This window comes from Barbus barbus, assembly GCF_936440315.1.
Source record: "Barbus barbus genome assembly, chromosome: 1".
Taxonomy (NCBI): Eukaryota; Metazoa; Chordata; class Actinopteri; order Cypriniformes; family Cyprinidae; genus Barbus; species Barbus barbus.
Window position 1 is genome coordinate 5,053,334 of NC_136729.1, and position 26,284 is coordinate 5,079,617.

A 26,284-nucleotide genomic window follows, 5' to 3' on the forward strand; every position below is an offset into this window, starting at 1 on the left:
GAGACAGCGTTTAAAGCTGGTTACATTTACAAACATGACATCCCTCCCAAGTTCTTCTCCTTTCCTCTCCTTTCTGATTGCCACTTTCTCTCCTCCCTCTCCAATCCCTCCATTGTCCCTCTTCATCATCCCTTGCCTCCTGCAGGCTTCTGGAAAGCCACCAGTCCATCCTGCTCGAGTCCTCTGCTGGTGCTGGTGAACAGTAAGAGTGGTGACAACCAGGGCGTGAAGTTCCTGCGCAGGTTCAAGCAGCTACTAAATCCGGCACAGGTCTTTGACCTCATGAATGGCGGCCCACAGCTGGGGTGAGGTTAACGCCTGCTTATCACACACTGCAATAGCAAGTAAAAGGCTTTGTAAAGCAATAAAAGAGTCAGGAATCAGTCACAGTAGCTTAGCTTTTACAACAAACTAACATTTTTATTTGATAACTGTAACATTCTAATAGCATCCTAACATATTTTATTAAAATACAATTTTGCTGGCAAACTGAATTTGCACTCTGAACCATATTTGTCTTATATTTTTGTTTGTGCATACAGGCTTCGTCTTTTCCAAAAGTTTGAGACCTTTCGTACCCTGGTGTGTGGTGGAGATGGGAGCGTGGGCTGGGTTCTTTCTGAACTGGACAAACTCAGCCTGCACAAACAGGTCAGAATAACCAGAAAAAGGGTTCTTACATTTTAATAAAATATTATGAGAACAATCATTGTTTTAGCATAGCGTGCACTGATGTAAAAATAGACCACTAACATTTAAAATATTATTTTTTCTGAAAGAAATGCATTCAATTCATCAAAAGTGACTAAGAATACATTTATATTACAAAAGATTTCTGTTTCAAATAAAATAATCTATTTATCAAAGAATACTGACAAAATGATCATGATTTCCATAAAAATAAGTAGCTGTTTTCATCATTGCTAATAATAAGAAATGTTTCTTTAGTACCAAATCAGCATATTAGAATGATTTCTGAAGTGTTGTGTGCCTGAAATAATGCCTGCTATAAAATTCTGCTTTGCCTTCACAGAAATAAATTACCTTTTCAATTATATTAAAGTAAACACTGCTATTTTAGATGCATAATATTTCACAACATTACTGTTTTTACTGTATTTTTGATCAAATAAATGCTTGGTGAGAATAGAAGACTTTTTTCAAAATCTTACAGGCCTGAACATTTTTGAACGGTAGTGTATTGTATAGTAGGGTCACATCTTCATTGTGTTGTGTGTGTGTAACAGTGCCAGCTGGGCGTGCTGCCGCTGGGCACAGGAAATGACCTGGCGCGTGTGCTGGGCTGGGGAGGACTGTGTGATGATGATGCTCAGCTGCTGCAGATACTGGAGAAACTGGAGAGAGCTACAACCAAGATGCTGGACAGGTGAGAGACAGAGTAAAAGAGAGAGACTGAATAAATGAATGACTGGATGAGTGGATGATGAACTCTCATCATACTCGTCTCTCTGTTCCTGAATGTGTATGTGTCACAGATGGAGAGTGATGACCTATGAAGTGCCCACCAAACAGACTCCAGCTATCGTAAAGGAGCAGGATCCATCAGACTCTCCCTTACAGGTAAGCTTGTAATACCATTTCACAGTATTGCTTTTTTTACTGTAATTTAATCAAATAAATGCAGACTTGGTTGGACTTATTTCAAAAACATTACAAATTTTACCAACCCAAACCTTTGAAATCAAGTGTCTAAATGATGTTTTTGAAATCCAGATTACACAATATGCTGATTCTGTTGCCACTCACTTGACCAAAATCCTGGACTCTGACAAACACAGTGACGTTATATCATCTGCTAAGTGAGTATAGATATGGTTTGTGTGTGGATGTGTCTTGAGGGTTGTTTATTTTATTTAAAACCTATTTTAAAAATCCTTTTGTCTTCCTGCCTCTTTCTGTCACAGGTTTCTGTGTGGAACAGTTAATGATTTTGTGGCTGAGGTCGGCAAAGCTTATGAACGGGCCACAGAGAATAAAGAGGAGGCTGATGCTATGGCAAAAAAGGTCAATCTTGAGGCTTTTTTTAGCAATTAAATGATGAGCCCACAGAGCATGTAAACTGTTAAATAAACAGACAAATGATGAGTTTAATGAACAGTCAAACAAAGAACTAAATGAACATTCATAAAATGAGTGAATTAGCAGTCAAAAGATTAATACAATTAACAGACAAATAGACAGTCAAATGAACAGTTAAATGAAGAGTACTGTTCTTTATAAACCAAAAAAAAAAACCCTGTTTTGATTTGTGTTGGTGTGTCTCTCTCAGTGTGCCGTGTTGAATGAGAAGCTGGACTCTTTGGTTAAGGCTCTCAGTGAAGACGCCAATGCCCAGCTGGTACCATCCGAGTCCATCTCACCAGATGAGAGCGACACTGATCAGTCCAGACCCTTCAGATCAAGAGAGCAGCTGATGCTGAGGGCCAACAGCCTGAAGAAAGCACTTCGTCAAATCATAGATCAGGCAGAAAAAGGTCATTCTTCACCGTATATGAGTGAAAATAACTGGGTTTTGGGCCAGTATTAGATTACATAAAATAAACTTCAAGACAAACATATAATTTATATATTGTAGAGTATTGTAAGGTAAAACTGCTGTACTTCATTAAGATACCTGTTAAAAAACAACACGTTCAAAACATGCCCAGATAGAAAAACATGAAAAGGCTTTAATGGAAAACATTTTAGCTTTTAGTTTCTGTCGTGTTTGCCTTGATTGCATTTAAATAAGATTAAACTAAAATCTATTGTTTGCAGATGTACAGTTCAGGAATGACACAGCATGTTACAGTGGCTACTTGACCGCTTCAGTCAATATATAATTAGACTGTTTTCTTTCAGTGGTGGATGAGCAGAACAGACACACCCAGGTGCAGAGAATGTCATCCTCCTCATCAATCAAAAGAGGCAGCAGTGAGGACCTCACAGAGGCGGAGCCACGTGAGTAATACATGCAGTTTATCAATATTAATACTGTAGATGGTGCCTGTTAATTAGATCCTTAGAGTTTCTCAATTAATCTTTTCTCTGAAATGTTTTTCCTCATCTCAAATTTTATTCAAACCATTGGCATTTGAATATATGTCAGCTGTTCTCAACAAAATAGCAAACCAAATTGCAGTTGGCCTCAACCTGTGGTTTATTAAGTCCCTGAATGAAGCCCCACAGTTAAAGGATCATTACTCATTTTGTGAATATGAAGGTCTGCTGTAGAAATTAATACTAAAGAGCATTTCCAATACACTAGGCGTAAAATTAAATGAAAAAATTTAGGGGATACAAAAATATAACAATGTGTGTGCAGAATGTCCTGGTGAGCACCATTGCTTCGGTTAAATTGAAGCAGAAACTACATCATTCAACCCAGACACTGTCTAGAAAAGGTCGTCCCTCAGAACTGTCTGCGTGAGCGGTGAGACAGGAGAAAGGAAAAGGCCAAGGATCACTCGAAGGAGCAACAGAGTTAATTAACATCAACTATATCAACATGCATAACACTGCATTAGCTCAAATAAAGGGCAGCACTAAAGAATCCATTTTCCATATGAACTTGTGTTTTATTTTTTATTCAAAATCATTTTCTAATCTAATTTTTAGATAATTTTTCCTAACATAAATCACTGCCACACAAAACTGATTTAAGTGTTTCTGAGTCCTTTGAACAAAAGAAAATCAGTTTTCACTGTTGTTAGTTTTACTGAAATTCTCTCTTGTCCATGTTACTCAATAAATGTGATCAAGTAAATGAATTTTTTTATTTTATTCTTTTTATTAAATTTAATTAGTTTTTTCAAAGAAAATAACTAGCTTCACTTGACAAGGGTTTGTTCCGGAGTGTCTATTTACACTAAGTGCAAATAGCCCATCTTGTTGGCAAAAGCTATTTCCACTAACTCCGCCTACTAACGTGTGATTGGGTTAGTCAGCATTAAAAAAAGAAGTCAGTTCAACATCAGTTTCAGTGGTGTAGATGGTAAGGCACATGCTTTTTGACGCGAGCGACCCGAGTTCGAGCCCACCTTTTGCCAAACATTTTTTTCTCCCTTTTCAAATCTCATATCGCATCAGAAAGGCATTTATTTTCAATAAAAATTAAGGAAATAATTAAAAAGTTGAAAATAAAGTATCGGGTAGGGTTAGGGTAGGTGTAGGGAGGGCTTTATTGTCCCAATAAGGTGGCATCCATTTAATAAATTTGAATTAAAATTATAATTTACACTCAGTACGTTATTATTGCGTACTGTTTTATAATGTACTACAATACTGAGGTGCAGATAATTGCCACTATTTGCAATAAGTAGTATAAATAGCAGAAAATCTTGCTATTTTAACAGTGTAAATAGAATCCATCGCTATTTGCACTTAGTGTAAATAGCATCTGTCACAAAAAAAATATGTTATTTGCACTTAGTGTAAATAGCGTCTATTGCTATTTACACTTAGTGCAAATAAAAAGCTGTAGGCTACAAGAGATTTTCAGGTTCACAAAGTGTTAGAGAAAGTCAATTTTATGGAGTTCGGTGTTTCGTTTAGTTTTAATAAATGTAGTTTCTCCTTTTTTAGTACACTTTTCAAGGTGTACATCATACACAAAATAATTGAAACTACCAAGAAATAACTATTAGCTTGAACTTCTAAAACTTTCAATATCTAAATGAAGATTATCTTAGTTCATTCAACCACTTGCCTAAAAGTACATTCAAAAGCTATTTTTAAAGAGTGCTTTGATGCCCATTATTATTTATTATTATTTTACTATTTCTCTTTTTCTTTTCTAATGGCTGCATCTCTCTCTATCCCTTCATTTTATTTGACAGGTCAAAACACATTGAGGCCAACCACTACAGCTCTTATTTTACTGGAGAAGTCAGAGAGCTTCAGCACTGTGCTTTTCTCTGAAGACTTTGTGTAAGGCCGTGCAAGCACACACACACACACACACACATGTGCATTAAAGAGCTCTTATCTTTCTCCAGAGAAGTGCAGTAATGACATCTGAGGTTCCAGTAGCTCTAAAACCATGTTGACAGTGTAATATCCCACAGTGTGTTTACTATTCCACTCACTGTCACACAAGTCAAAATTGAGTCCTTCATTCGACTCGTTTTACTGACTCTCAGAGATTATCTTTGGTACCCCATACTCTATGACTGTGCTTTGAAACCTATAGTGAACTGCATGTCTAGACAGTGTTTGTGGGCCTCAAAGGTACATTTGAAAGTTCAAAACCCATATGATGCCCAGAAATGCAGCACATTTCGTTTTTAACCACAGCCTTACTGTACATGTTTCCAGGACTCATGTTTACAATGTTAGCAGCATTTACTTTATTATAGATATAGATAAAGACTGCTGTGGATTGCGTTGCAACACTATGGAAATCTACACATTTCATCTTCTGTAGAATTACATTATTAGCAGTAGATCAGGACACACTCTAATTATAAATTGATGATGATAATGATAGTGTGGGCACTGTACAAATCATAAAGCCCGAAACAGCTAAACACAACCATTAAATATAAGATCAAAGCCTGTAGCTGATCTAATGCGACAAATGGAATCTCATCTTGCCACCTCTGTAGCATATGAGTGGCTCTGTATGAAAAGATATGGACAGTGAGTAAATATAAAAAATACAGTATTGATAAAATTTCTTATGCTCATCAAGACTGCATTTGTTTGATCAAAAATACAGTAAAAACAGTAATATTATTTCTGGCATGGCAAAGCTGTATTTTCAGCAGCCATTACCCCAGTCTTCAGTGTCACATGATCCTTCAGAAATCATTCAGATTTTATGCTCAAAAACTATTCTTTTTATTATCAATGCTGAAAACAGTACTGCTGCTTAATATTTTTGTGGAAACCATGATCTATTTTTGAGGATTCTTTGATGAATAGAAAGTTTAAAACAACAAAATAGATTTTAATTAGAAATCTTGTATGTAGAGTGTCAATTTTGATCAATTTAATGTGTCCTTCCTGTATTTTTTTTTTTTTAATTCATACTGACCCCTAACTTTTTGCTTAATGTATTATTAGAAGCTCGGTGCTTCTTATGGCCATCATTAAAAGATACTTGTCTAACAACCCCAAATAATTCACCTTTGTGACATTGCCGCAATTTCATCTTTAAATAAATAAATCAGTACAGTGTTTCACGGTTTATTGTGAACAATGTCAGTATGATGAATACAACTACCTTTGCTGTTCATTTAACACCCCCAAAATGTTTTTGATTCGTAAGTGACTCAGCTGACACACTTTCTTCCTGCTTTTTTCTTTGTTCCACAGGGAGTGCACAGAAAAGTGTGTGATGAATAACTATTTTGGCATTGGGCTGGATGCCAAAATATCTCTAGAATTCAACAACAAGAGAGACGAGCACCCAAAAAAGTGCAGGTAACAAAGAAAGAATATTTAATGATTGCTGAATAGAGTTCATTTAATCCATATGAATATGTCTTGCAGAGAAGTGGCATTACTAGTTATAGATCTGCTCCTATAATTTGTTTTTATTCAAGGCACATCTGATTTTTTCAGTAACCCCTTTTTTTGCAGAATGCTGTGTTTATATAATGTGAAACCTTCTGTTTTTAACAGTAGTCGCACTAAAAACATGATGTGGTATGGAGTGCTAGGGACCAAAGAACTGGTGCAGAAAACCTACAAGAACCTGGAACAAAGAGTCCAGCTGGAGGTATGAGCGCAGAGAATGAAAGATGCTGGCATATGGGCTGAATGGATTTCTCGCTTTCTGACCTTTAATGGAAAGAAAAAGCACCCCTTGTGCCATTTACCTCACTTCACACACTATGAATGATGCTCTGCCATTGTTTGTGTACATGCACATGTACTGTTCATCCATGCATGTGGTCATGGTTTCATGTTTCAAATGTTGTTCTGAGAAGCTATACATCGTCTTTTCTCATCTCTCTTTTTCTCTTTCTCTCTTTGTGTGCAGTGTGATGGAGTGCCCATGTCCTTGCCGAGTCTTCAGGGCCTTGCTGTTTTGAACATCCCCAGCTATGCAGGAGGCATTAATTTCTGGGGTGGCACCAAAGAGGACAATGTGAGTCCATCAATGAAACCGAATTTCAGTTCAGAACTTATAACTTTACTTTCCTGAGGGCAGTTCAGTTCAACAAAGTGAAAATCATCTCAGAGTTGAACAGATGAATCTGTGCCCTGCATTTATCTTCAGTGCATCTCTTTAATGTTCTGAGCTGTCAATAAACAAAGGCTCCTGGCCAGAGTCTCTTCATGCAGATATGGCTTTCAGAATGCATCAACCACATTTACAGCCACTCATCAATCCATCAATTCCCTTTCATCATCATTTTCCAAGAACAATTTGTCAGTAAAGTGCATTGTGGTAGATAAACAAGAAGCAATATGAAACCGGTGTGGAGAATAAATGATGGAAAATAGAAAAAGATGAGAATGCATGAAAACAGCACTGAACACAGTGCAAATGCAATAAGTGTGCTAATATATAGTACACTAAAAACTAGTAATGCTTATATGATCTTGCTCATGTAATATTTATTAAGGATACAGTGTAATGAATGCAAAAAAAGTTATATATATATTAGAGGATAACCATCCTAGCTGGAGTGACTCTGTTATTGGATCTGTCTAACTCATCTTACTGTAACAGATTCTTTCCTGTAAAGTGTATTTGTCTAGCAAAGAGGAACATCATTTTTCGAGTCAGAGTGTACAGAAAACATCTGGTCCTTCCTGTGTTTCATGTGATTTTATTAAAGTTGCTTACCTTAAGACATGCAGATTTAGATAGAAATAGATTTATATAGACTTGTGTAAATAAAGTATCCGATAATGAGAATGTGGTTCAGCGGTGGACATTATGAAATTTTGTCTGCTGTTATGTTTGTGTAGAATTTCGGGGCTCCATCTTTTGATGATAAGAAGTTGGAGGTGGTGGCTGTGTTCGGCAGCATGCAGATGGCCATGTCTCGAGTCATCAACCTGCAGCATCACCGCATCGCACAGGTCTGAACTCAAGCATACAGTTCAGAATTTGAAAATGATCTTTCTTTGAAGATGTGTTGGAATTTGAATTAAATTCAACCACACCCTAATAGGACTATAATCAGAAGGACGAGACTTCCAATTGCAATTCATAGAAATGTAACAGTTTAGTGACAACGCAATGTCTGACTCAGTAGTTTGACTAATTGTACTGTACTTGGTCTACTTAGTTAAGAGATTAGGGTAAATTAGAGCATTCAGAGAAAAGCATTTTTCCAGCATGTAATCTAATGTTGTTTTGTTTCTGAGAAAATTTGTCATTTATGGTACATAATTTAATAATATGCATCACCTGGGTGAATTTAACATCATTTAGAGCTATTCTTACATCAGTCCTATGAGCTGGCATGTAGTTGACACTGGCTGTCTCTTTAGTGCCGGCAGGTGAAGATCACGATCCTGGGTGATGAAGGTGTGCCTGTGCAGGTGGACGGTGAGGCCTGGATTCAGCCTCCTGGCATCGTACAAATCGTCCACAAGAACCGAGCCCAGATGCTCACCAGAGACCGGGTCAGTGTGTGTGTGCGCACGCTCATCATCTTTTCTCGTCTTTAAAAATGTCTTTATAACTGTCAGAACAGACCAGCATCACAAGTCACCTCTGTTTATTGCATGATAATTTTCACTTGTATGGGATTCTGATAAGCTGCTGTCCCGACTGGACTAACCTAACCAGCAAGACCTCTTTTATCTACCAGTTTCACCAGATAAAGAAGCTTTATAAGCTTAGCTGCACAGTCAAGTTAGGTCACCTTTATTTATATAAAGTCATATACAATAGATTTTTTTAAAGCAGTTTAACAGGAAAATAACAGAAGAAACATCATCAACTTGAGACAAATTCAAATTATTCTGTAAAACAATGATGTAATTATTCAGGTCAGCTCAGTTCAGTGTTGGTTCAGTTCAGTTTAATAACTGTAAAAATCTGTAGTGTCATCATCTAGTCATATAAATGCATCAAGTTTTGCATTTATTTTATTAAAATACAGCAAAAGCGATTTCAATATTTCAATAATTTCAATAAAATTTATTTCAATATTAATTATTTTAAATGGTTCTTTTTTAGTTTTCTATTTTAATATATTGAATATATTTAAGTGTCATTTATTCACGTGATTGTAAGCCTGAATTTTTCAAAGTTGAATTGAACATGATCCTTCAGAAATCATTCTAATATTCTGATTTAGCGCTCAGCCAACATTTCATATTATTATTATCAATGTCAGATGAGTTAAAGCTCCTTGTACCCAGCTCCCTAAAAATTTCTGACCTCAGACTTTAGTCTATATGTGTCAACATTGTGTTGCTGTGACTCTAGGCGTTCGAGAGCACGCTGAAATCGTGGGAAGACAAACGGAAAGGTGACAGCCGCCAAGCCCGACCCCGACTGAATTCCCAGCAGTCCATGGAGTATCTGACAGAAGAGGAATGTGCGCAGGTGCAGCAGCTTGGTTTAGTGGCCGACACACTCATCAACAGGTGAAGACTCTGTGCCAACCACACAAATGTAGTTTGTAACCCAACAGGAATGTCACGCCACAGTGAATATCAATGCATACACTAGTGAAACTATAGTAATTAAGAAATTGTGAATCTGGTTTACCTGAAACCGCACCCATTACTGTAACTTCTAATCCTCATAAATGTGAACATTTGCTTGTATTAATTCAAATCAAAGTTACATTTAAAGCCATGTATTAAAGGCTTATGTGAAGGACAAGCATGTGTTATGCTGCAGCTGAATGTGTCGTGATGATGTTTTGTAGGATTCGGGAGGTGGCTAAGACTCATAAAGTGGTGGAGCAGGAATTAGCTCACTCTGTCAATGCCAGTGCTGCGGTCCTGAGTGAAGCCTTCCCCTCCAAACCCTCCACTCCTGAGGTGACCAAAACACTTTAGTTGTTCGACTGTTATTTTTTGACAACAACCAAATTTAACACAATTAAAAAACACAATTTGTAAATTCTGTTTAATTAAATTGTCATCTAAGCTCAACATTTTTAATCACCTACAAGCAAAATACACAATAGAGGGTAATACTGTTTTTAAAAGAATCCTTTTCATGTGTGAATATGAATGCACTGAATGCACATTTTTTCAAAAATAAAATAATGTAGGTATATAATATGCATTATACTATATAAATAAATATATAAACACTATTGTTGAAAAGTTTGGAATCAGCACTTTTTTTTAAAGAAACGGATACTTTTATTCAGCGAAGAATAATTAAAATTGATAAAAAATGACCGTAATGTCTTTTGAAAGTCAATGTAAAGACATTGCAACAATATATATTATATACATATATATATATATATTTCAAATAAAGGCTGTACTTCTAAATTTTCAGTTTATCAAAAAATCCTGAAACAATCTTTCACAGTTTGCTCAAATATATTATACAGCAATAATAATAGAAAGAAATGATTATTGAGCAGCAAATCAGCATATTAGAATGATTTCTGAAGGATCATGTGACTCTGAAGACTGAAATAATGGCTGCTGAAAATTCAGCTTTACATCACAGGAATGAATTACATTTTAAAATACACTGAAATAGTAAACAATTATTTTAAATTGTAATAATATTTCACAATATTACTGTTTTATGTATCAAATAAATGCAGCCTTGGTCAGAATAAGCGACTTCTTTCAAAAACATTAACAAATATCAACAACTCCAAACTTTTAAACAGTACAACATATCCAGTCCAAATGTGTGACACCGCCGGTGAAAATGAGTGTAGGAGTCCGTTCCACTTCAGCTTTAATGACAGCATCACTTACTGTAAGCTACATGAACTCCTCAAATGTGTGTAAACCTTGATGCGGAATCAAGGAAGCAGTTATGAAGAAGTTAATGTCACAAATATTCTTAAAAACTCCTGAACATTCTGCTGGCTTTGAAAGTTTAAACTGAATTTGAAATGTCAAGTTTTGAGTGAGAGCTCCACTGTATGTATTTATAGCTCATAACAGCGAGGGATGTGATGAGGATCAGCCCAGTCCAGTTCTGCTTTAAAGGTTACCAAGTTCACCTTTCAGACTTCAGTAGGAATAATAGCAGGTCCTTTCTACCTACTGAGACTTTCAACATGTTCTTATTGAGCTGCTCATGCTGTTCTCCACAGGACCTCAATTGACCAGCCAATAGAAGAATAACTGAAGGAACTAAACAACACTGTGTGTTAATCATTGAACTGCAAGAGTCTATCAGGAAGTCGAACTAAACCTGAACCGTGGCCGTGTGTGTTTTTTTCTGCAGGGTTTGAGTCGCAGTACAGCTGTAGACATTGTCAACAGCAGTAAAGTTCTCCAGCAAGAGACCAAGATGCTGCTGGAGGGAAAAATGCTGGTGAGCGGCATCACTGTCTCTCTCACTTTCTCTGGCCTGTTCTTGTACAGAAGTAATGCAGTTTGAAATATGATAAAGACATTTTCTGTGTGTGTGTGTGTGTGTGTGTGTGTAGCATTTGGAGCCTTCTCAAAAAGAGGAGCTTCTTTCCACAGTGGACAGCCTCGGCGCTGAGTTACACAAGCTGGAGGACATTCACTGGATCTGTCCCAGCATGCACTGCTCTGAAGAGGTTAGTCCTACACAGCATTCATGTCTCCAGAGCTTAACTTTGAGTGTGACCCTTCGGACTTGTATTATATTTAACATTACTTTATCTATAAAGCACATCAGTTGGATTCCAAAGTACATTGATTTAGTTCAAATCAAAGTTGTTTAGATATGGTACGATAAAAAAAATTTCTAATGTTTTTGAAAGAAGACACTTATGCTTTGCATTTATTTTATCCAAGACGGTAATATTGTGAAATATTATTACAGTTAAAACTGTTTTCAAATGTGATTTATTCTGATTTTCAGCAGCCATTACTCCAGTCTATAGTGTCACATGATCCTTTACAAATCATTCTAATATTCTGATTTAGAAACATTATTAATATCAATTATAGTAAATGTTTAAAACTGTTCAATGGTAGTGTATACATTTTCATACGGCATCATCATATATGGTATCATAAGTCAATGTTTATAATGTTGCATTTAATCTCTAATCATTTTGCATCATGGCATAAAACTGATGATCATGTGACAAAAACAACATGCATTACTAGATTCCAGCTCACTGGACTGCATTGCATAGTGTTGGGTAATTTAGTTACTGTAATAATATTGCTTTTTGCAGTAATTAGTAGTGTAATTAATTATAAGATTTCATTAATAACATTACAGTTACCATCCATAATACAGCTTAGTTACTTTTGATGCCTCAACCCCGTTGATTTAAAATCCAACAATCAAATAATTCCTAGATATATTTTCATAATTTTCACAACTCGTACATGCGTGTGATGTCCCCAGTGCGGCAGGCAAGCTTGGAATATGGAAAAGCTTACATTCAGCAGATAGAAATATTGCATTATATTGATTTTGTCAGGAAAAAAGATGATCTGAACACCGTTGTGTGAGTTGTGGCTTTACTTGACTCTGGCATTACATCCCACCCACATCCCTCTGATCAGCATGTGCTACATTATATTACTATAATTTAAAATCTTTTTGGGAAATTAAACAGTTTCTTACAAACTTATGTGATTTGATAAAATACATTATGAAATTTATCGTATATGGGTAATGGAGAAATTACAATTAATTGACAATTAATGAGATACAACGTACAACACTTCTACTTGAATGTCACTATCAATCACTATTGAGTGTTTGCAATAACTTCTGACTTCGAATCACTGTGGATTTTGGTCAAATGATGAGGCAGAAATATGTTGTTAGTAACATTCAAGAAGAATTTTATGTGGAAGATACACAGTTACAACTTCTATGGGGCGTGAAGAAAAAGTAATGTAGTGTAACTAATTACTGTTGCCAGAAAGTAATAAATAAAGCAATATTACTTTTGAAAGGAGTAACTAGTAATGAGTAATATATTACATTATTTGAGTAACTAGCCCAACACTGATTGCATATCACCCTCTTTCTTTCTTCTTGTCTTCCTGCTGTTCTTTTAATTCCAGGACCCGTCCCGTGTGCCTGGGAAAAGCAGTATGAAGCTGAAAATCATGCCCAAGGGGAAGAAGGAGAGAGAGAGGTTACACAAGCAGCGGTCCAGCAGCTCTCTGTCAGGTAAGAGACACATTCAGCTGCAGAAACACCATTACCAAACCTCATAATCTCACCATCATGCTGAATTATTGAGAGTGGAGTGTAGTATGTGGCACAGACATTTCAAACAAAGCAGTGCCAGTTGCTTGGCCTGATTATGAACTAATTATTTCTAATGATCTCATAAACTTTGATTAATTCCATAAAATTCCTTGTGCAATTTACAGTACTTGTCAAAACATGATAACTTTTAAACGTGTAAAGAAGTCTCTTACTTGAATGCTCACCAAGGCTGCATTTATCTGATGTGAATATGTGAGAAAATGTGACACTGAAAACTGGAGTAATGGCTGCTGAAAATTCAGCTTTGCCATCACAGGAATAAATTACACGTGTTTTATTTTTATAATGTTTTTACTGTATTTTTGAGTACATAAATGCAGCCTTAGTAAGCACTTACAGTATCATTTTTAGCATGTTACACTTAAAAATCATAATCAACTTTCTTTTAAATAATTTATATTTAAACTCATGTGACGGATCTCCTCCACTCTTTGATGTGACTTGGACAAACACCACCGGCATCCGATAAGATTCTGTATGACTGACTCAATCTCTGTTCGAAACCCCTCTTCCTCCAATAAATGCTCGGACACAATGCTGGCTGGTGTAATCTTTCTTTTTCTTTACTGCAGACTGTAACACCCTTTTAGTGGTTGCTTTGCTGCAGGCATATGTGACCCACAGCGTGCAGCACACATTGCAACTGCTGTGTTGCGTCATCTCCTGTCTTACCGAACATTATATCTGCCTGCAGTTCTCACACAAACCACACGAGGGCACCAGTACAACATGAAATTAACCGTTGCTGAATTCATAAGAATTCACAATAAAACTAAATAAAATCCCAACTCTGTTACACTCACATTGCTATTGTTAACACGTTTGTTTGCACCGCTCAGGATCTTGGGATTTCAAGGGCGGGATGTGTGATGTGGATCCTGCGGGCAGCTGAAGTGGTTTGTCACGAGGACACACTCTGCCACGGGACGCTGCTTTACGGCCAGTGAGGGAGGACAGGAGAGCCCCTGTGCAGACACATGCCCCACCCTAGTGTTTGTGCGTGGCCCGGCACTGCATTACTGAGCTTCTGTTGCGTTTCTTCTGCGCCTGCAGATGGTGTCACAGGAAATGCTCATCACCAGAGAACAGGAAGTGGATCGGCCATCATCTCTCTCTCTTTCTCGTGCACGACCTAATCCATTCGGTTTTTTAATCTTATGATCTTGCTACTTTTTTTCTCTTTTTCTTAGTATTCAAGCCGTTAGACACAAACTATAAACTTTCTTTGCTCTCCAAAGGAAAAAAATAAGACATTTCTCTGGCCCTGTCGCCACCTGAACAACAAGAAAGGAACAAACTAAATCTAACAAAACAAAATTGTATTAAAATGAAGACAAACATGCAACAAAAAAAAAAGGAATATCCTGATGAATGTATGGTAGACCTGTATTATTCGTCAAACTGGCTGAATAGTTAATCTGCATCTAGTCTCTGTATCGCTCTGTCAAAGACCATCTAGTTTCCGCATGCCTTTCATGCCCTTATGCAGAAAAAAGGTCTACTTTTTCTTTTTACTCTCGGATCGTCAGCCAAGTCGTGATGGTGTATCACTAGTGTGTCAATTGAGCCGTCGTTCTAGAAGCTTCAGTGCCGTAACTCTTGTGCCAAGTGAGTAAATGGAGCGCAGTGGTTTAAAATGAGCTGTTTCTTTACTTTTTCTGCAGGGAAATCTCGTGAAAGAAAGTGATGCTGTATGTCGTACATTTCAAGATGTATTTGATCTCGCCTTGCACTTTAAAATAGAAAACAAATGTTTAAAAAAGCTAACTGAAAAGGTTGTGTGTTTTGTTTTATCATATGAAAACTGGTATCCCATTCATGGAAAAGCCATGAGGTGTGTTACATATAAGACAGTATATAATCCAACTTATGAATGTTATTCATATGTCGTCCCTTTTCGGGGTCAGTCTGTACATGGAAACCCTGAGGGAAAGCAAAACTTGAACTTGCCTAATGCGTGGATCACAAACAGTATTTATCAACAGACTCCAATGGTACAGTGTAACATTTTTCAGTTAAAAGAAATAATATACACAATACTGGACAACTTAATTGGCTCACAACTATCAAGAAAACAAAGTCTAACAGTATTGCTCTGTAAAAGAAAATTACAAATATGGTCTTGATATGAAAGTTTATGGACAGTCTAGGTGCTGATTGTGCCCTTAAAAGTTGGACTGCATTTTTTATTATTATTATTTTGCATGTCTTTGTTTTAAACTTCCTCATCTGTGATGAATTGTTGCTGCGTGCTGTTTAGTTTGGATTGACATAGCAAACATTACTTTGGCCATCTCTGCGTATCAGCACATCGATCATGACTGTGGTAATCAGGTACAAGCGGAAGGCAATGATTTTATGAACAGAAAATTTATTTTTTAATTTTCTCTTTGAACAGAGAAAAAGAACCAAAACCGAAGAGATTGAATTTTTATTTGCTGGTACCAATCCTCTTCATTGTCAAAACTACTGTTTACTTTTAAGATGTATTTAAACTTATTTAAAATATTTTTGCCATATGGGTTGCAGTCAAGCGTCCATGGCCTTGGACTCTGTCTGACTGCGACCACCTACTTCAGGATTGTTGCTGTTGACTTGATGCAAAAATAAAGTGTGGCCATTGCTGGTTGACTTGTTGCACTTTATTATCATGGTTTTACAAAATATATTTAACAGTACGAGAGCTCAGATTGTTTTCTGTCCAATTCAAAACAGAGTTCATTCATTGCTTTCTCAGAGTTGAAAATCTGCATCGAGTATTTTTAACCACCAGTGAAAAGACTGGGGTCAGTAAGATTTTTTGTTTTGTTTTTGTTATTCGACAAAAGAGCAGTAAAGACCTTTAAAAAAATAAATAATCAAATGCATTTATTTTTGACTTTCTATTCAAAGAATCCTGAAATAGAAGTTCTCTCAAAACAAAAGCAGCACAACTGTTTTCAACAAATAAAAAATGGTTTCACCAAATCGGCACACCAGAATGATTTTTTAAAAAATGATCATGTGACACTGAAGAGTAATAAATGCTGAAAATTCAACTTTCCAATCATGTGAATAAATTACATTTTAAAATACAGGTACATCTAAAAAAAAAAAAACAGATTTTTTTTGTAACTTGTTTCAAAAAGTGAAACTTTCATATATATTTTAGATTCATTACATGTAAAGTAAGACATTTCTAAAGTTTTTAGTTTTGTGATGATTAGAGCTTACAGCTCATGAGTCAAAATCCAGTATCTCAAAACATTAGAATATTTCCTAAGATCAATCAAAAAAAGGAATTGCAAAACAGAAAAGTTCAAGTTCTTTAAAGTATGTTGATTTCTTCGCTCAATACTTGGTCGGGGCTCGTTTAGCACAAACTCCAGCATCAGTGATGAGTGGCATGGAAGCGATCAGCCTGTGGCTCTGCTGAGGCACTATTGAGCCTTCAGCTCGTCTGGATTGTTGGATCCACTGTTGCTCATCTTTCTATTGAAACTATACCATATGGAGTTCAGGTCAGGCATGTTGGGTGGCCAATCAAACGCAGTAATATCATGCTCAGTAAACCACTTGGAAGTGGTTTTGGCAGTGTGGGCAGGTGCTAAAGTCCTGCTGGAAAAGCAAATCAGCATCTCCATAAAGCTTGTCAGCAGATGGAAGCATAAAGTGCTCCAAAATCTCCTGGTAGATGGCTGCATTGACTTTTGGACTTTAAAACACAGTGGACCAACACCAGCAGACGTCACGGCACCCCAAATCTTCACTGACTGTGGAAACTTCACACTGGACTTCAAGCAACATGGATTCTGTGCCTCTCCACTCTTCCTCCAGACTGCAGACATTGATTTCCAAATGAAATGCAAAATTTACTTTCATCTGAAAAGAGGACTTTGGAGCACTGAGCAACAGTCCAGTTCTTTTTCTCCACAGCCCAGGTAAGATGCTTCTGATGTTGTCTCTGGTTCAGAAGTGGCTTGGTAGCACTTTTCCTGAAGACGTCTGAGCGTGGTGACTCTTGATGCACTGACTCCAGCTTCAGAGGAAGCTCTCAAGTGTTTGAATCAGCTTTGCTTGACCGTATTCTTAAGCTTGCGGTCATCCCTGTTGCTTGTGCACCTTTTCCTACCCAAATTCTTCCTTCCAGTCAACTTTGCATTTAATATGCTTTGATACAGCACTCTGTGAACAGCCACCCCTTTCAGTAATGACCCTCTGTGACTTACCCTCTTTGTGGAGGGCATCAATGTTCGTCTTCTGGATCATTGCCAAGTCAGCAGTCTTCTCCATTATTGTGGTTTCAAAGAACAAGAGATACCCTGAAATTATACTGTAGAGATGGTCGTTTATTGAAACTCAAATGGAAATATTCTAATATTTTGAGATACAGATTTTTGACTTTCATGAGCTGTAAGCTCTAATCATCAAAATAAAAACAAAAAAACTTTTGAAATGTCTTACATGTTATGAATGTAAAATATATATGAAAGTTTAACTTTTTGAAATAAGTAACAAAAAAATAGTTTTTTTTAAATATTCAAATTTTTTAGATGTACCTGTATAATAAAATATAAAATTCTTTCAAAAAAAAGTTTTTTTAATATCTTACCAACCCCAAACTTTTGAAGAAATATTTTCAAAATTCCTATGAAACAGTGTGCAAAAACTTAGTTAAGACTTCTCTAACCTTTACGCACACAATAACATACTGTACAATATATGTTAGCAGACAAAAACTGTGTGAGAAACGAAACAAAAAAAGGCTAACTGCATGAAAGCAGCAGCCCCACATTTGTATAAATCCTATGTGATACTGTAAACAACAATTACATTATCTCAGAATAAATGTTCATTTTTCTGGGGGGACAGCAGCAGGCTCTTCTAGCTCAGGGGGTCCTTCACCTGCCTGTTTTTCTTGTGTTTTCCTGTTGTGCAGCCCTTCTGATCCAGGAAGGCATTGAAGTCAGTGGTTTTAATGCAGCAGCAGTTCCAGTATTTGTATCTAGACAATGATCAGCAGATGTACATCTCCCGTCTCATCTCATAGAAACAATATCTTTAAGTAAGAAAACCTTTTTATGTGAACATCATTATTGTTGAATTCGACTGCATATGTGGATCTGAATGCAGATCAGTTCTCTGACAATGAGAAGCTTTATAAAAACAGGCCTTGCTTATACTGTAAATAGACAATAGATACAGGAAATGGGTACCTATTATAGGTGTACAACAGATAAGTATAGTTATAGGCTGAGTTAGACTTCCAAATAAAGTCTCAAATGCTGCAGGTTTCTTACCCTTCGTGGAAGACGGGGACCCCGGGATTCGTCTCTGGACCCTGGTAAATCTGAACACATGATCAAAGTGTTTGAACAGCTATTCATAGTCAACAACACACAGATGTACCTTAAACTAAACTACACCCTCAATAAAGCCATTTCTGCTCCGGAGAAACACTCACAGGAATTCAGCATATTTACAAAAGCTAAACTTTAAAGTGCTGATGCACCTGAACTCAAAATAAGCTCTGTGTCATCCGTTTACTGCCTTCAAACCTAAAAATACTAATTTTTCTACTCGTCCAAATAGATAAATGAGCAGGACGCTGTAACAGTACTATATGTGCTGTCTGTCTCACTGGCTGAAGAAAAAGCACACCATTAACTCTGACAAAAAGAGAACCAACAGTATGTCTTTACCCTGATGAGCAGGACTGAGCACAATTTAGAAATGAAGAATTGTCTTCCTTTCACTTCAAGAGATTAGATTTCAGTTTCTACAGAGGGCTATTTTAATGGGAATGAAGGGAAGAGGAATTTACTAAACTGCAGTTCAAAGTCTGGACCCATTTCAAATACCACGTTGCACAGAATGACATTTAATTAAATATATCAATTAAATACCCTAAATTAAATTCCAGATGACATTTCAAACCATCTGTGATAACATGCTTACAGATAATTCACAGTGAACTAATTAAATAACACAAAAAAGAGGAACTACACTTACATAATTTATAAAAAAAATAATAATAATTCATTCAATTGTGAATGATACACAACCCTGCCGATACAGGTTTAGTTCTCACATGGACTAAAGAATAATTAACATGATGAACTTCTGGGATTTCAGCAAACTAATCCATTAAAGACGATGGGAAGCTTAAACAGAAGGCATTAAGGTCAAATCCCAGTAAGGGATCTGAACCTGTGGTTTAGTCATTAATTCTGGCTCATCTTCTGCTCTGGGCCCTTTCAACATTACACCGGTAAAAAAGCTGAACTCGAGTCTGCTGTCAGTTTCTGCTCCTCCTGTTCTCATCAAACTAGTTGTAAGGACCAAAGGAAGCTGATACTGGATCAGTACTGTTACACTAAAACACTCAAAGGCCCAGGATTGAGTCGGTCTGTGCATGAAGTGCTGCAGTGTCATTCTTCATTATGGTACGGTGGCCGAGAAGTGCAAAACAAATCACGATTCTGAAAACAAAATAACAAATTACAAACGCAAATGCAAATCTAAAAAACAAAATAATTCAGAAAACAACAACAATTTCCGAAAACATTATAACAATAAGAAAACAATGACAAATCCGAAAACAAATTAACAAATCAGACAAAACGGAAGAGGTAGGTATAGTCAAAGACTATAGAATACCTAAGACATGTCACTCGTATAGTTTTGAATGGGGAAAAATGCAACGCTCAATATGGCCGCTCAATCGCACGAAGCCCCGCCTTCTGAATGAAAGAACCAATCGTTAATCAGTAAAGTCAGCGCGTCACTGCAGCTGCCGTTAGAAGTCCCGGTTGCTATAGAAACAGTCAGCGCTCTGAGACACGCGCTCAGGACTGCGCATGCGCACTGGCTGATCTAGCCTGAGAAATAAGCTTTTTATAACGCTACTTGAGCAAAAGAAACAACATTTATGACACAGTTGTTGTCCGATTTCATTGGTGATTTCAAATATTAAATTTAATCGTAAGCTTAGTGAACCGTTTTGGAGAATTTGATGGTTCCCCATACAAAGAGATAGGAGCTGCACTTGGATGCCCGAAAGGCGTTTCAAAGATGGCCGCCGAGTGACAGGACTTGTCTTAAAGAGACTTTGGTATAGTTTGAGACAGCGCCATTGGTTTGGGAATAGATTACTCATCGCTGATTGGACAAGATATCTGTCAATCAAGGTGTACAGGAAGAACGAGAAGAACAGCAGAGTCAACTAAAGCATCAGCTCCAGTGGTGCAGATGGTAGAGCGTGTGTCATTGTGTTTTTGGATGCGATCGACCTGGGTTCGAATCTGCCTTTTGCCAAACTTTTTACTTTTTTTCTTCCTTTTCAAATCTTGTATCTTAATTTGTTAATCAGATTCGTCATTGTGTTTTCTTATTGTTATAATGTTTTCAGAATTGTTGCTGTGTTTTCTGAATTGTTATTTTGTTTTTTAGATTTGCATTTGCAATTTGTTATTTTGTTTTCAGAATCGTGATTTGTTTTGCACTTCTCGGCCACCGTATTATGGCCACTAGATGGCATGAACTGTTTATTTTAAGCAAGCTGATTTTTTTTGTTGTTGTTGTAATTTACATATTACATGAGCACCTACTGTTTTGCATCCTGTGTTCTTGCACTTCACTCCAACCACGATGACTTGACTCTCTGTAGGACAGCGAGACGAAAGAGGTGACAGGAGAAAGACAAAACAACAGTAAGAGGAACTTTAGTAGTCAGCTGATTCCTCCTCATATTATAGAAAAAATTACAGTCATGCAGCACAATACAATCACAGAACACAACACAAATATCCTACAGTAGACCTGTGAGCACAGCAGGGTGTTACTGTGTTTTTACAGGGGTCCTACTGAAAGTGGCTGTCTATAGAACGATGGACCTCAGATTCACATCTGTTGTCAAGGACTGAAATGAGCTACATGAACATAAATACATAATACATACGCACTTCATTAGACCAATGGTACTCACTGGCCAAACAATTTGTTGTTATTTTATAGTTGTATAAAATACTATAGTTAGTATTTTTAATTATTAGAGTCATTATCATTTTTATTTACCCTTTTAAATCTGTCCATATAGTTTCTATTTATAAGTTTTTATTTAGTTATTTTAGTACTTCAGGTTAAATTAGATGTCGGTAACTAGACTAAATAAAATGTTCTATTTTATTTGTTATTTTTCTATTTTATTTTATTTAACGTTTATTTTGTTTCAAGTAATTTTTTAATGGTTTTAGTTCCATTTATCTTCAGTATGATAACCCTGATGCAGATTTGATTAAATACAGGCTCACCTGCAACATCAATAAACATGACTTGTGCTGAACACAATGCATTTTGGGAATTACTGGCTGCAAAGATTAATACCATTTATGTATCTTTTTTGCATTATTTGTATTGTATTATTAATAATAAATTATAATGTTACTGTATGGCAAGATTAATGCTTTTTATTTATCAATTTCATTTAGCCTTTATGTATTATTTATATGATTATTAATAATATTAATACTAATACATTTCATCACTTCATTTTAAAGGTTATTTTTTTGTTACTTTGGTGTTGGGCTGCAACATTATTAAACATTATTTGTGCTGAATGCAATGTATTTTGTGAATTATTAGCTGCAAAAATCTTTTTTTTGCGTTAAGATTGACTAATTATATTAGTATGAATACATTATATTACTAGTCCATACCATCGATTTATTTTTCAGACATTACTTTTGTGTTGGGTTGCCAATAAATGTCCAATATTTCATCTGGGTGCTGAAGCAAAACCAGTAGAGGAGCGATGCACTAGTATCGATGTGCTTGTGTTGCAGGCGATCCGGAGCTGTAGCAATAACAGGAATTGCTCACCTAGCTTCTCTCTCTTCTCCTTCTCAGTGATCTCAGAGAGGGAGCGATCTTCACCTGCAGATTTGTCTTTGGCTCATCTGAGCTGGGAAGGAGGGAATCGAAAAACATGTCACTGTCTGTTTTTATTTAACAGTCAGAAGGAGCTGTACCTCTCTTTTTGATAGAGAGGGCTACAGAGAAAAAACTAATTTTGTATTCAGAACAATGAGCTGGTGTGTGAAACAGAACACAGTGTGTGTGAGCTATTAAGTACTCTATATACCTGGGTCTCTGTTTTTCCAGGGCTTCTGCAGATTTGGGTCCCTGGTAGATCATTTCCTCTCCACTGTGCTGCTTCACGTCTCCCTTATCAGACGTCACCTCTGGCTGCAGAGGCTCCTGAGGCTTCTCCTTACTATGGCTCCCGTGATTGCAACCCTGAGAGGACCAGCACAGAAAGCAGAATGTGCCAATCAACATGTGACTGAGAGACAATAATTAGCATATAAATGACATGTTTGAGATTGGGTGAATGTGAACGCCTCTCCATCACAAAGATAGCAATATTAGTTCAATTATTTGTACTATAATTACTTATTTCGGAGTTTACACATCTGTTTTTATGTCTTGATATTCAGTACTGCAAATTTTGGCTGCGATATGATAATTTGCTATTTGATAAAAGCATCTGTTACATGAACATAAATGTGAAAGTCTGTCACGGCATTGAACTTAAATCTTTTGCATATTTGGTTTTAACTAATTTTGATGACAGATTTTGTTTTTATTTATCAGCGGTTCTCAACCAGGAGGCCTGCCAGGGTGCCTCAAGGCTTCAAATGATTTACATTTTCATTTCAATGCATTTTAAAAGTGGGATTTCTTTAACGTCATGTAAATTAATTGAATATTAAACTGGCATTAACTTTCATTTACAATGAATATATATCTCTAGTAATGCCAAGTACTAAAAATTGATAAATTTATTAAAAATCCTTGTTTTTCAAATTCAATTGTTGTGGACAATGTTGTACTGCATTATATTGGTATATTTTATAACACTTCACAAGAAGGTTCAGTTAATACGTTAAAATGTATATAATTAATTAACACTTTTTACAGCATTTAGCAATCTATGATTGTTAAATAAACAATTGTTAATTGATTTTGTGGTAACATTTCACAGTAAGGTTCCATTAGTTAACATGAAAAATATTTGTAAACTCAAAGTGATATTAATTAACCTGAGCTAACACTAGCAATGAACAGTTTTACTTTTATTAATTAACGTTAAAAAAAGATTAATAAACACTGTATCACATGTATTGCTCATTGTTAGTTCATTTTAGTTAATACGTTGATTAATGTTAACTAACGGACCTTATTGTAAATTGTTAGCGATTTTGTAAATAATGTCCATAATACAATAGCTAATATTCACTTACAAGCCTACTACTTAATGTTAACAAGTGGGTCCTTATTGTAAAGTGTTACTGGATATAGCCATTTTAAGTATTTCGAGGATGTCGGAGACTTTGTTTCACTCTGTAAGTTACGTGCAGCGCATGAAGAGCAGCGTGAGATGACACCGTCGCATATTATTAGCATACCTTGATTGACAGGAACTCAGAGAAATCTGTCGTCCTCTTTTTACAGCAGGACCAGCCCTGAGGACAAACCCCCAAACAAAGAAACACATCAGACAGCGAAGAACAAAATAAAACAAAAACATGGATATTAGGCTTCCTAAGAAGCAGGCAAACACGCAGACGACGTGCTTATCAAGTAGCGACAGAACAGAGCAGCCGGTCTGTACGGAGCTCGCTGCGGTCTAAACAAAAACACTGCCAGACACATCTGAGCTCACCTTTAAGGCATCGTGGAAGATTGGCACTCCGGGGTGAAACTGGCAGGCATCTTTAAGGGGTGAGAGAGAAAATAGGGTTAGCAGGAGACATTTATCTACAGAAGTCCATCCTCATTACTATTTATGAACAGGGCTCATCAGGTAGCCTACATAGATGCGCAATGACACACATGCTAAAGAGACAGTAGGAAGATGAGCCATTTATGGAAGTAACATTTTAGATTGTTTGATTAGAACACCTCCTATGTGCTTGAGACTTAATGGATCCAAGAAACCTCTAAGAACAGACACTAGCTAAATCACCTTTTCTACAATTTCCAAAAGTAGGCCTATAAATAAAACATGGAAGGATAAATGAAGGCTATCTTGTTGCAAAATTAAATCAAAGTGAAGTCCTAGCCCCCAGTGTCTCGGAGGCCTGCTAATCTCATTCACACTGCAATCAGCTGTCAGCTTGCCTCTATCTATTTATATAATTCAATTTCCAAAACAACTGTTTCACAGGTAGCTACAGTGATAAAGCACTTCTCTTTCAGTTGTCAAACTCTAAAAGTTGTTGGTTGATTTGTAACATCAGGCCTGTAATATCAGCCATGACCTTCACATGGAGAGTTCAAATATTTACAGTTCAAGATAATATACTTTTTCCCAATATGCTATATACTAATAAATAGTAAAAATGAATTAAATCTTACCATTGGAGTTTTTGTCAGCATCAAATCGACCCCTCTGTTGTAACACAGTAGAGCCATGTTGGCCTGTTGGATATTTAGGTTGACTTTCACTTTATCACTTGACTCTTGTCCTGTCCTGCGTTCGTCTCAGGTACTTATGAACTCGCATGGCCGCTGTGAAACTTCTCCAGAACTTTCAGCCGAGGAGAGATCCAGAAGGAACAGCCACGTCCAGGGAAAGAGAAGGAGAGAGATGTTCTAGTCTGAATGAACTCTAAAAAAAAATGCCATGTGTGCTCTCTTTCTCCTTACAGCTGTTGGGGTCTGTCTGAGAGGGTGTGACATTCCTGGGGTCTACAGAAAGAGGGGTCGATGGGGGCAGGGGACACAGCTGAATCCCTAAAACCACCACAAATGCCACAGAATAAACCAAAACCTGTCTTTTCCAATACCCCAAAGCTGGGTTATGATTCACTTGATTAAAGGGTTACTCCACCCCAAAATGAAAATTGTCATTAATCACTTACCCACATGTTGTTCAAAACCCGTAAAAGCTTTGTTTGTCTTCAGAACACAATTTAAGACATTTTGGGATGAAAACCGAGAGCCTTGTGACTGTCCCATTGACTGCTATGTAAATAACACTGTTGAGGCCCAGAAAAGTATAAAAAGAAACATCATCAGAATAGTCCATCTGCCATCAGTGGTTCAACCGTAACATTATGAAGCTACGAGAATACTTTTTGTACGCAAAGAAAACGACTTTACTCAACAATTCACCTCCTCTGGTTCAGCGTAGCGCAAGCAGCGTGTGCTGTTCTGTGTCAGCCGTGCCACACGGATACGTCTTCTGTGTTTGTTTACGCTTTGATTTGAACGAAAATAGCATATCCGTGCACCACGGCTAACACAGAACAGCATACGCTGCTTGCGTCCAGCAGATATTCTCTAAAATGGCGCTACGCTTAACAAATTGTTGAATAAAGTAGGGTTTTTTTTCTTTGCGTACAAAAGGTATTGTCGTAGCTTCGTAACGTTACTGTTGAACCACTGACGGCAGATGGACTATTCTGGGCCTTGACAGTGTTAATTGCTTGGCGGTCAATGGGACAGTCACAAGGCTCCTGGTTTTCATCCAAAATATCTTAAATTGTGTTCCGAAGACGAACAAAGGTTTATGGGTTTGGAACGACATGGGGGTAAGTGATTAATGACAAAATTTTCATTTTGGGGAGGAGTAACCCTTTAACCGCTTTATCAATAATGGCTGACCGATCAAGAACATATTTGAACTGATTGTTGTTGTAATATGTTATTAATACATATAATGTATTTAAAACATTACATATTAAAACATAAAATGCTATTTATATTTCTAATAGTATCTGATGCACCAAACATAAGTGAAAATATTTTGAAAAGTAGCACTTGGAGCTTCGTGGAAGATGCCGTTTTATACTGTTGTGTTCGGTTACAGCTAGCAGTGGGATCTGGGTTAGAGAAACAGACCCACAGGCACAGTGGGAGCACAAACTATATCTTGGAAAAAAAAACAAAAAAAACAGG

General features: G+C 36.7%; 1 protein-coding gene and 1 pseudogene across 3 annotated transcripts in view; one reads left to right on the plus strand and one right to left on the minus strand.

Annotated features, from left to right (window-relative positions):
* LOC306869659 (diacylglycerol kinase delta-like) overlaps window positions 1-15,969 on the plus strand; it is a 95,177-nt gene extending 79,208 nt beyond the window's left edge. For both annotated transcript variants that reach the window (XM_079416509.1, XM_079416510.1), the window contains 20 exons: window positions 146-305; window positions 543-651; window positions 1,248-1,387; window positions 1,497-1,581; window positions 1,735-1,820; window positions 1,926-2,025; window positions 2,291-2,495; window positions 2,863-2,961; window positions 4,839-4,929; window positions 6,319-6,426; window positions 6,628-6,724; window positions 6,989-7,096; window positions 7,927-8,040; window positions 8,455-8,589; window positions 9,401-9,561; window positions 9,849-9,963; window positions 11,351-11,440; window positions 11,556-11,672; window positions 13,129-13,237; window positions 14,179-15,969. In XM_079416509.1, the coding sequence (XP_079272635.1) occupies window positions 146-305; window positions 543-651; window positions 1,248-1,387; window positions 1,497-1,581; window positions 1,735-1,820; window positions 1,926-2,025; window positions 2,291-2,495; window positions 2,863-2,961; window positions 4,839-4,929; window positions 6,319-6,426; window positions 6,628-6,724; window positions 6,989-7,096; window positions 7,927-8,040; window positions 8,455-8,589; window positions 9,401-9,561; window positions 9,849-9,963; window positions 11,351-11,440; window positions 11,556-11,672; window positions 13,129-13,237; window positions 14,179-14,231 (2,282 nt within the window). In that variant the 3' untranslated portion in view covers window positions 14,232-15,969. The remainder of the gene's footprint in view (window positions 1-145; window positions 306-542; window positions 652-1,247; window positions 1,388-1,496; window positions 1,582-1,734; window positions 1,821-1,925; window positions 2,026-2,290; window positions 2,496-2,862; window positions 2,962-4,838; window positions 4,930-6,318; window positions 6,427-6,627; window positions 6,725-6,988; window positions 7,097-7,926; window positions 8,041-8,454; window positions 8,590-9,400; window positions 9,562-9,848; window positions 9,964-11,350; window positions 11,441-11,555; window positions 11,673-13,128; window positions 13,238-14,178) is intronic.
* A 2,233-nt stretch (window positions 15,970-18,202) lies between these two features.
* LOC306877250 (cysteine and histidine-rich domain-containing protein 1-like) lies at window positions 18,203-24,796 on the minus strand (annotated as a pseudogene). The gene is made up of 7 exons (XR_013786136.1): window positions 24,740-24,796; window positions 24,045-24,094; window positions 23,788-23,844; window positions 22,461-22,615; window positions 20,929-21,040; window positions 18,619-18,668; window positions 18,203-18,323 (listed from the first exon to the last, which is right to left on the minus strand). The product of XR_013786136.1 is annotated as a cysteine and histidine-rich domain-containing protein 1-like (transcript).
* Between the last annotated feature and the right edge of the window lie 1,488 nt (window positions 24,797-26,284).